Below are 10,784 nucleotides of genomic sequence, written 5' to 3' on the forward strand. Positions count from 1 at the left end.
AAAAAAAAAATGCTACTATCCCTTTAAGGTCCTGCAGTGGAGTCCTTTTGGTGTGTGTGTGTTGTGTGCGTGTGTTGCGTGTGAGTGTGTGTGTGTGTGTGTGTGTGAAGTGGCTCTCTGTTGCCTGGTGTGTGTGTGTGTGTGTGTGTGTGTGTTGGCGTCTCATGGTGCTCGTGATGGAGCTCAAACAGCCAAGGTCTGTGCCACAGGACGACGGAGATGAAGGATTCAGCTCTGAAGACGAAGAACAAGAAGAGGAAGATGATGAAGAAGAGTCACCTTGAGCCGTGGGCGGAGTCAGAACAGTGTACAAAGAGAAGGGGGCGGGGCTATGGTCGGGGTGGGCGGAGTCTATTAGCAACTTGTGTTACTCTCTGATGTTGCTGCTAACTGTTTGTGACAACTAGCTCATCTCTAACATGTCAGCACTCATGGATGTTCATTGAGTTCCTAATGTTTTGGTTTGTGTCCCTGATGTGAATGTGTTGGGTCCATAGAGTGAGTAGCTGTTTGAGTTGTTTGGATGTCTGCTACATATAGTGTAAGCATTGTGACTGCAAATAAACCTCATTGATTTTTACCTGCGCCGCCTCCAGAGTCCTCCATCATCACCGGCTTGAAGGTTTTAATTAAAATGTTAAAGGTATAATGTGTAAAAAATATAAATAACGTTGCTTCCACCTCTGAGGCGAACTATGGTTGTGTAAATTTAATTAATCCACGCGTTTGGATATTATTCTTGAAAAAAAGTGTTTTTAATGAAAGAATAAGAGAGATAAGCTGTGATAGATTTCGCTGCTGCCTCAGAGAAATGTCACACTATTCCTTTAAATGTGAATTCAAATGGTCAATGTAGTCCTCAAAATTGAATGAACATATTTTCATATATTAAAGGTATAATGTGTAGGAATTCCCCCCATCTAGCGGTGCGGTCGCATATCCGAACGTATTCTTGATGTTGCATTCACGTGAAATCGGGCAGACGTAAGACAGACAACAGACGCTGCATGTAACAGGATAAACAAGTGGACCGCCGTGACAATATGTTGTCATGGCGATGTGGTATTGTTTTACCGTCTTTCTCTGGTGGAGTAAAATGACATCCGGTTGGTTTGCCGACGGCCGTCTGCCTGACTGCACCTGAATGCAACACCAGTGCCTCCGTCCTTCCTCACACTACACAGTGGTGACAGTTTTAACAGGCCGAGCCAACAGCCCAAACCGCTCAGTTTCCGTGGTTACCTACGGTCACGATGCAACATGGCCGCCTCGGTTCGGTGCGTCGCCCACTTATGTATTTGTAACGACTTGTAACAACTCATTCTAAGGGACCAGAAAGCTTTACTTTGTATGCAGCTGTGATTCACCTTCAGTGAAATACGGATTTATGAAAGACATATTTGATTTTTGCTAATAAAAAGCCAAATAAGTTACATACTGGGGCTTTAAAATAATACGTTCTACAGGTTAATTAATATGAGAAATTAAAAAAAACAATATATGAAAATGTTTCTGTAGAATCTTGATCATAATTATCTTGTATTTCAAAAACTAATCAGTTAATATTTGATGATCAAACTGGAGCCGAATCAACGTCTTCATGTTTTGACAAAAACTAATCGATCAAACTGATGTTGATCAGCTGTTTTTCATCAGTTTTATACTAAATGTTTTGAATTTAAGGTTTTTACAGTTGAATTTAATTAAGTTTATGTTTAACAAAGCAGAGTTTAATATTTATGATTATTTACATTTTACAATAAGTGACTAAAATTGCCCTGATTAGAGGTTTTTGTCCTTCTTGGTACATCAGGACACATTTGATCTGCTTCCTTTAAACAAAAAAGGTAAAAACAACAGGACTTTTATAATCTAACTGTGTTTTTCAGGTAAAATATATTTCTGTTTGTTTATATTAGTAATATAATAGTATAATTAGTATCATATAAATGATTTTCATTATAGTTCAGGTCACATTCTTTTTAAAAATCCAGTGAAACTAATTGAAATGGTTGCTTTTAGAATGAAAAGTATTCAAGAAAACTTTATGTACACCTGTGTCTGTTCACAATAAGGTTCCTGCTGCTTTGAAGAAAATATTAACAACATGAGAAACATTTCTCTGTGATCGACTCTGAGTCACGCCTCAAATGTTTCTGACTCTTTATTTGTCGTTTCCTCGGTTTCAGGCAACAAACACAACAAGTTCAGTGTTTTTAGAAAATAAACAGCTCTGATGAAGAATTGGCACAAAAAAAAAACTTTACAGTAAAAACAGAAAAAAAAAACATGACGTTTTTTTTCTTTTTCTTTCATCAAACTTGAACTTGATGTGTTAAATTAAAAATAATAAACGACGAGTCGACTCATCAGGACACAAAGAGTTTTAACAGTTCATCAGTGTCCTGGACTCGTCAGGTGGTGGTTTATGGGACTGGATCTGTTCTGGTTCTGGTTCTGGTTCTGGTTTCTCATTGGTTCCTGTGGACGTTAGCTCCGCCCACTCTTGGCCTTGAACACGGCGTCGTTGAGACCTTCTCTGTTTCGAGCGATCTCGACGGCGAAGAACTGAACTCTGGTGGCTGCAGCCAGGACACAAACACAGACAACGATCAGCTTCGTCTCACATTTATACATTAATAATATTATTATTATTATTAAAAGAATAGTTCACCCAAAATTCAAATTTCACTCATTATCTACTCCCCCTCATGTGGACTAAGGGCTGGGAGAAGTTTCAGAGTCCTCCGTGGCTTCTCTGAGTTACAGGGGGTCTCGGCGTAGCAGTGCATGTCCATATAACGGTTGCAAATGGATACCAACTGTCTTCGTAACAAAAAGACACACCAAAAAACATCCAAATACCTCCATGCTGCTCATATGTAATGTCCGAATCTTATGCGATTTGCGCCGGCGCAAATCTTGCGAGATTTGGACGGGCCAGGAAGAGGAGCTTCCTCTACAAACAAGCTTGAAATATAGACTTATTAAAAAAATTTCTGAACAATTTCGCATTTCGGGGCTTCAATACAAGACGGACATTACATACGAGCAGCATGGAGGTATTTGGATGTTTTTTGTTACGAAGACAGTTGGTATCCATTTGCAACCGTTATATGGACATGCAGCTGCTACGCCGAGACCCCCTGTAACTCAGAGAAGGCACGGAGGACTCTGAAACTTCTCCCAGCCCTTAGTCCACATGAGGGGGAGGAGATAATGAGTGAAATTTCAATTTTGAGTGAACTATCCCTTTAATAATCAATAATCAGGTGTGTGTGTGTGTGACCGACCGAATATCGTGTTCTCCTCGGTGTAATCCTTCTCGCAGTCCAGACGCAGCAGAGTGCCGTAGTTAAAATCCTCCACCTGTCCTTCGAACTCGTTACAGAACGGACGCCACGTCTGCACGGAGACAAGGAGACAGTGAACTCACCACCTTCATCATCATCCTCAGAAACACTGAGGAGGAAGAGCAACATCTGGAGGTGAACATCTGTAACCCTCTCTGTGTGTCTCTGACCTCTTTGGCCTGATCAGACTTGAGGTCGTCGGCCTTCAGCACTTTGATGTCGAGCTCCTTGAACGTTTCTCTGAAGCTCGTGTAGATGCTGTCGTCCAGTTTCGTCAGTTTCAGGAACTTTGGATCCACGGACGAGATCAGCTGACGACACAAAGAGACACAGGTTATTTATACTATTATTATTACTTTTATAAGCTGTGGAAAAACTGTCACATGAGACTTTTAGGCCGAATTCCGATTCTCCCCTTAGCCCTAGCCCTTGGCCCTAACCCTTCGTTTTGCGCGTTCACGTGAAGTGGTAGGGGTGTCCCAATTCTGGTTCAGACGAGGGTTAGGGGGAAGTGGTAGGGCTATCTCGCCCTCGAAACGGAGATTTTTCAGGGGCACACTACGGACCGAGGGCTATGGCAAGTTTCCCAGAATGCATCTTGCGGCAACCGGCAGCTGTTTTATTTCTCACTGTAGCGCTGTTATTACGTCATTTTGTTAAAGGGATAGTTCACCCTAGAATGATATTTCGCTCATTATCTACTCACCCTCATGTTGACTAAGGGCTGGAAGAATTATCAGAGTCCACCGTCCCTTCTCTTAGTTACAGGGGGTCTCGGCGTAGCAGTGCATTTCAATGCAACGGTTGCAAAGGGACACCGGAGCTCTTCGTAAAAAAACACACACAAAAAAACATCCAAATACCTCCATGATGCTCGTATGTAATGTCCGTCTTGTGCTGAAGCCCCAAATTGCGGAATTGTCCCGAAAAAAAATTAAATAAGTCTATATTTTAAGCTTGTTTGTAGCGGAAGCTTCTCGTCTTCTTCTTCTTCTCCTCTTCCTGGTCCGTCCAAATATCGCGTGATTTGCGCCGGCGTCAGTGCGGTTACTGCGAATCACGCGATATTTGGACGGACCAGGAAGAGGAGAAGAAGAAGAAGACGAGAAGCTTCCGCTACAAACAAGCTTCAAATATAGACTTTTTTTTTTTTTTTCGGGACAATTACGCAATTTGGGGCTTCAGCACAAGATGGACATTACATACGAGCATCATGGAGGTATTTGGATGTTTTTTTGTGTGTGTTTTTTTACGAAGAGCTCCGGTGTCCCTTTGCAACCGTTGCATTGAAATTCACTGCTACGCCGAGACCCCCTGTAACTCAGAGAAGGGACGGTGGACTCTGATAATTCTTCCAGCCCTTAGTCAACATGAGGGTGAGTAGATAATGAGCGAAATATCATTCTAGGGTGAACTATCCCTTTAAGTTTTAATATTTTTTCATGCGAGAAAGTAGCTGTTTAGATCCCCAATGTGCGGTCGGTTTATCCAAATGACGGCTGTTTAGACGTTTGCTCCGATGTTTTTCGGAGAAGTGAAGCTCCACGGTGGAGCCTCCACCTGTGGAGCAGATCAGCGGCTCGTCACGGAGACACCACCCCGTCCGGAGAGCTCGTCAGCCGGCCAACCTCCCGACCTCGTCCCGGTAGAAAAGACGACCGCTAATTAACTTACCCGCAGGGTTTTAAAAGTTTACCACCGCGTAGTTACATTCTTTTCAGGAGATAAATGCTCGTCTCATTGATGAAATGTAACAATTGTTGCATTAATTTGTTTGAATTAAAAGTGAAGCTTCATGTGTTTTGGACACAGGAGCAGCACTGCCTGGGGGATCTGTAGCCTATACAGAAATCACCACATTTACATCAATAAATAAATGTTTTACAATGAACCGATCATTCTTCATTAAATTGTATTTTATTTTATTAAGTTAACGTGGTTCTGAATAGAGGATTTGTGGCAAAAGCTCGACACGTCTGCTTATGTGAAAGCCAGCAGAGACGACTGATATGTGATTGTTGAAGTGGTGTCCCAATTCGTAGGGGTTGACTTTCAACCCTACTCCTTGTAGCTCCGTTTCAAGGGCAAGGGTTAAGGGCTAGGGGTAGGGGTAGGGATGAAAAAATAGAATCGGAATTGGGCCTTATTGTGAAGTCATGATTATTTGTGTAGTTTAGAAACAAACTGTGATAAATAACATCAGTATAGTTTAAAGGGACGAGGAGTTTGTATTTGGTTATAAAAAAGTCTCACATTAATGTGGATGAATCTACGTTACCACTTGTTAATGGCTCCATTTTCTATAAATATATCATTTTGTCTCTATCGTTATTTTGTTATTATAATTAGTGGTGGAAATGCTGGGCGAGCCGACCAACGTTTCCTTACTTTCAGTTTCACAGACGCTGCCCGGCGGGTCATGATAATAATGCCGCCGAATTGCCGTTTATAGTCGGAACTACGACGGTATGTGATCGTCTTCGAACCTCCGACTTTCATTCTTGAAATAAAAACATTCTTGGCAAGACGTCCGTCGTGCGTCGGTCCAAGAATTTCATCGTGCGCGCAGAGGCTCATGGTAAATGTAGTATGAGAACACTTTGCTTTCCAAAACTCCTCGTTGTCCCTTTAACGGCAGTGGCTCAGGGCGGCATTGGCTCAGGTGGTAGAGCGGGTCGTCCAATGATCAGAGGGTTGGCGGTTCGAATCCCACTCTGTCCCGGTTGCTGCTGTAGTGTCCTTGGGCAAGACACCTTACCCACCTTGCCTTGCATTGGCAGCTACCGCCATCAGTGTGTGAATGGGTGAATGTGATGTACTGTAAAGCGCTTTGGGTATAGTAAAGCGCTATATAAATACGGACCATTTACCATTTAACAGTTTATTTATCTACATAAATAAGAGTGTGAGCCTCACGTTGAAGTAAACCTCAGCGTGGTTGTACGCCTTCATGGCCCACATCGCCTCCAGCCGCGGCTAAAAGAACAAACGTTAGAGAGAAATAAAAACATGTTATTTTTTATATTTATACAAAATATGAATAAGAACTTTAACATTATACAACTTTAAACTGCATTTTGTGTGTATGAGGAAATCAGTGTTTTTAATGTCACATTTAAAATGACATGATAAATGAAAGATCGATTCTCTTCTATTGATTGTTTATCAATATTTTGTATCTTTTGTGTTGTTGGGATGTGAATCAGTTGCTCAATAATAATAAATAACTTGTATATGATGAAACGTCACTCACGTCGTTTCCATAGGCGTCAGCCGGAAGTGACAGCGCGTGAGCGGCCGCCGAGGCCCCCTCCACCCCCTGAAACACACACACACACACACACACAGTTATCACAACAACAGCTACACACCTGCACGTTGTGTGTCCAGTCACACACACACCTGACGTCAGGCTGTAACACACACACACAGTAAATATGACGTGACACATTTTCACCTGTGTGACTTAATGACGTCAGTGAAAACACGTGTCACGTCTGTTAAACCTACACGTTAGTTTCACACGTGTTTCTCTCTCTCGGCTAGCATTAGCATTAGCATTAGCTCACTCAGCGTTATAATAATGAACTCCTGCTCCGTTACAGTTTCACTTTATCCCACTTCCGGTCCTCCGGTGTCCTCGCGGACTCTCCGGTGAAGCGGTGAACACGTCACGGACCGGACAGCGGCCGGTAAACGGGAACAGTTTAGTGTTTTCAGTCTCACCAGAGAAGCCAGTCCGTTATCCGACGCCATTTCTCTCAACCAAAGATCGTCTACGTCAAGATGACTCACTGCTGAAGTTTTGGGCTGTGGGTCTGCGCATGCGCCAAAGAAAGATATAAAAGAAAAAAAAAAACACAGCGGACCGGCCAGGCCGGCCCACATTGGGTCAACGGCCCACCGGGCATTGCCCGGTATGCCCGATGGCCAGTCCAGCCCTGTGAGGACTCGAGTTTTTTCGACCATTAAACTTATTTGAGAGGATTGTAAACTCCGAGGGTGATTTAGCCTATCAGACACAGGAATTGAAGTTAACATTGGACAGGTAAGACGATTCAGTTGTTAATGAGGTGGTTGCTGTGCGAGAAAATAATCATTAAAATAATGCAGATAATGTGCTGAGGCGGAAGAAATCGCCCTGCAGGCCAATGGCAACTCTGATGTACCACAAGGGCTTCTGCAAGTGTAGAGAGGTGCAATGCCTACTGCAAATTGATAATGGAAGTTTTGCGATGTAACTCTTTTAAAAAGTAAACTGTTTTAAATCAACTGCAAAAAAAAAAAATCTAAGGTTTCATCACCACGGACAGCGCCAGTTGGTCCGCACCGGATTGTGGAGACGCGCTTAGAGCAGGAGAGACCACCTGATCCTGACATTGCTGCAAATATGAGACGCAGCATATGGATGCATGTTCAAAACTCCTAAAATAAACAATGATTGTGTTGTGTGGATGTGTGGATGTATGTGTGTGTTGTGATTCGGGGCAACATGCATTGGGAAACTACTTGTGATGCTGCAGATTATATGACAGCAGCAGGAGCAGCAGTTGTATGCATCATATTGTGATGTTGTTTTCAGCATTTTGGCTTTTATTAGTTTGTAATGCAGTTTTAAGATGTGTTCAAGTGCTGTTGAGACATTTCAAAAAGGATCACCTAGCCTGCACATTTGATTTAATATGACTTAAAAGCTTCCACAGTAGGCTACATATCCGCTCCTGGGTCATTCTATGAAAATGGTAGCTTTTTGAACAGCAATTTCATGTTTCATTTGTATTATTTTTTTAACAACTTAAACACGGTCACATAACAGTTAACCACTTGCCATTATAAATCAACATAAATTACAGCTTAATGTATTTTAATATTTCTATTATACCTATATTAAAAAAAATGCTAATGGTGGTTGGTGTTAATTATCGTCACTGGTGTTACCCACTGGTCACTGGTGTTACTAACGAAAACTGGTGTTACTAACTAGAACAGTAACACCAGTGACAAATGGACAGACAAGATGGCCTATTCAAGATGGTGGACATTGCAGGCAAAACCACACTTCTTAACTTGTAAATATATCAGCTTATCATACAATTTTATCAATTATTTTAATAAAATTTCCTTTCCCCTTACTATAAACACTGTAACACCAGTGACACATCTTAAGTCCTCACATGAAATTACTCGTTAAATCTTAACATTATCAACATATGAAGAGAAGGTGCTGACTAACTATGTGCTCTTCAAAATGGACACGCCTCCAATTAACTCTTGACCCCAGAAGATGTTTGCAGAGATGAAGTAGTTTTTCAAAATAAAGGGTTTTACAAATAGTAACACCAGTGACATGAAATCAAGGGACAGCTATTTTTTGTAAATTATTTAAATTATTTATTGATATTTTCATTATTTTAAGTATTATACTAAATAGCTATAACACTTTCCTTTGTATTATAATCTTTAAAACAGGAGAAAAACATTTATTTAAATTCAAAATATGTCACTGAACCATGACTCCTTACCCGAGGGACAAGCCAAATTCATGTCACTAACAAGATTTTCAAGATATATTTTAAAATAAATGTGCATTATAACTGTCTTATGCATGGTTTAATTACAAGAAAACACTTTAATTACAAAAAAACATGTATATTTTGTGTCATTGTTGAACACTTTTGAGCGCTTTTCCTGGTGAATAATGTAGGGACAGGAAAGCGACCATTTCTAGGACTGTAATGGACATAATGGATGTGATGTGCATCCGATAAATAGATAAAAAAATGTCACTCGGCTAATGTCTGGTAATTGGTTCTTGCAGGTGCAGAAAATGGCGAGAAGGCTCCTGCAGCTCCTTGCCTTGTGGACTACTGTGACTGGCATTGTGCAGTGCTGTCCAGAGCTCTGCAGCTGCCAGGATAGATTTGCCCACCAGTTTGCAGACTGTGCTTACAAGGACCTGCTGGAGGTACCTGTGGGTCTGCCCTCCAACGTTACCACCGTGAGCCTCTCTGCCAACAAGATCAAATTACTGAAAAGTAAAAGCTTCATCAATATCACTCGGGTCACCTCTCTCTGGCTGGCCCACAATGAGATCGTTACCATAGAGACGGACACTTTGGCCCCCCTGATCCAGCTCCGCAACCTGGACATCAGTTACAATAAAATCGTGGACTTTCCTTGGGAGGACCTGCACGACCTCACTGCTCTGCAGCTTCTGAAAATGAACAACAACTGGATGGTGAACCTGCCGAAGGATGCCTTCTCCACGCTGAAAGACCTGAGGTCGCTGCGCATCAACCATAACAAGTTCACCATTATCGCGCAGGGTACCTTCAGTGCTCTCTCCTCCATGTCACACCTTCAGATTTTTAACAACCCCTTCACATGCTCCTGCAGCCTGGAGTGGCTCAGGGACTGGATCGAAACAACTAAGATCTCTGTCCCCGAGGAAAATTCAATTGTGTGTGCGGCCCCTGAACAACTGAAAGGCACAATGGTTACAAAGGTTCCTAAACTGGACTGTAGGGCCCCGACTGTCGCTATAACCTACCAGCCCAACATTACAAACACCGAGATTTCTGAGGGAGTGATGGTCATCTTAAACTGTGAGACACAAGGGAGCCCCAAACCACTAGTCAGCTGGGAGGTGATTGCAGGGAATCAAAATTATCTGTTCCCTCTGCCATCCACCGCAGATATAAATGATGCACCAATTAATGATCAGACGACCAACAATCTATTCCTCGTCTTTAGAAATGGCACTTTCATCATCCCTCGTATGAGTAAAAGGGAAGATGGAAAATTCAGCTGCTTTGCGATTAACGATCTGGGTAGAGCAGAGAGCAGTGTTAGAGTGGCCATGGCAGGCACCCAAAAACATAACAGTAACTCAGTGCTTGATCCTACAGATGGCAAAACTCATCCTGCTAGCTGCTAAGCATCACTGATAGGTCATAAAAATGTCAAAATATGAGCTGATACCCTTTTAAAAACAACAAGAGAAATGGATATTAGTGCTAAGCTAACGCCGCTCTTTAGTTTAGATGTTTAATTAACGACATTTCTCACTTGTGGTTAATTTTCTCCATATATAGGGTGACATCAGGTAAATTGGGCCATCAGGTAAAATGAGCCAGTTAAGGTTTGAGCCTCCTAGCTTTTTAAGTTGTAACAGGCAATGGCTGTAAATGATTTCAAATTGTTGCTACAACTGTACTTGAAAAAAAACAATTGATTTGAGTCTCTGGTTGCTGTTGTGGGTGGGACAATGCTTTATATCCAGCCTGCTGAGGAGAAATGTGCGAAAAGTGGCCTGGCAAACAAATTTCACTTGAAACTGATAAGGTTGATAACTCCGTAAAAAAACAGATCTACAATAAAAAATGTGATTTATAATACACATTGTGATTCCCCCCATTGGATAGAATGCGA

General features: G+C 41.9%; 2 protein-coding genes across 2 annotated transcripts; one reads left to right on the plus strand and one right to left on the minus strand.

Annotated features, from left to right (window-relative positions):
• Positions 1–2,151: 2,151 nt before the first annotated feature.
• On the minus strand, positions 2,152–7,135 carry pbdc1 (polysaccharide biosynthesis domain containing 1). Its single transcript, XM_083983318.1, has 6 exons — positions 7,080–7,135; positions 6,607–6,672; positions 6,270–6,329; positions 3,524–3,664; positions 3,294–3,405; positions 2,152–2,582 (listed from the first exon to the last, which is right to left on the minus strand). Exons 1-6 carry the CDS (start codon positions 7,107–7,109, stop codon positions 2,491–2,493), a joined length of 501 nt encoding a protein of 166 aa, XP_083839444.1. The 5' UTR covers positions 7,110–7,135; the 3' UTR covers positions 2,152–2,490.
• A 120-nt stretch (positions 7,136–7,255) lies between these two features.
• On the plus strand, positions 7,256–10,361 carry LOC310994488 (immunoglobulin superfamily containing leucine-rich repeat protein-like). The gene is made up of 2 exons (XM_083983197.1): positions 7,256–7,401; positions 9,172–10,361. Exon 2 carries the CDS (start codon positions 9,181–9,183, stop codon positions 10,288–10,290), a length of 1,110 nt encoding a protein of 369 aa, XP_083839323.1. The 5' UTR covers positions 7,256–7,401; positions 9,172–9,180; the 3' UTR covers positions 10,291–10,361.
• Positions 10,362–10,784: the final 423 nt, after the last annotated feature.

Source organism: Trachurus trachurus (genome assembly GCF_905171665.1).
Source record: "Trachurus trachurus genome assembly, chromosome: 12".
Classification (NCBI taxonomy): Eukaryota; Metazoa; Chordata; class Actinopteri; order Carangiformes; family Carangidae; genus Trachurus; species Trachurus trachurus.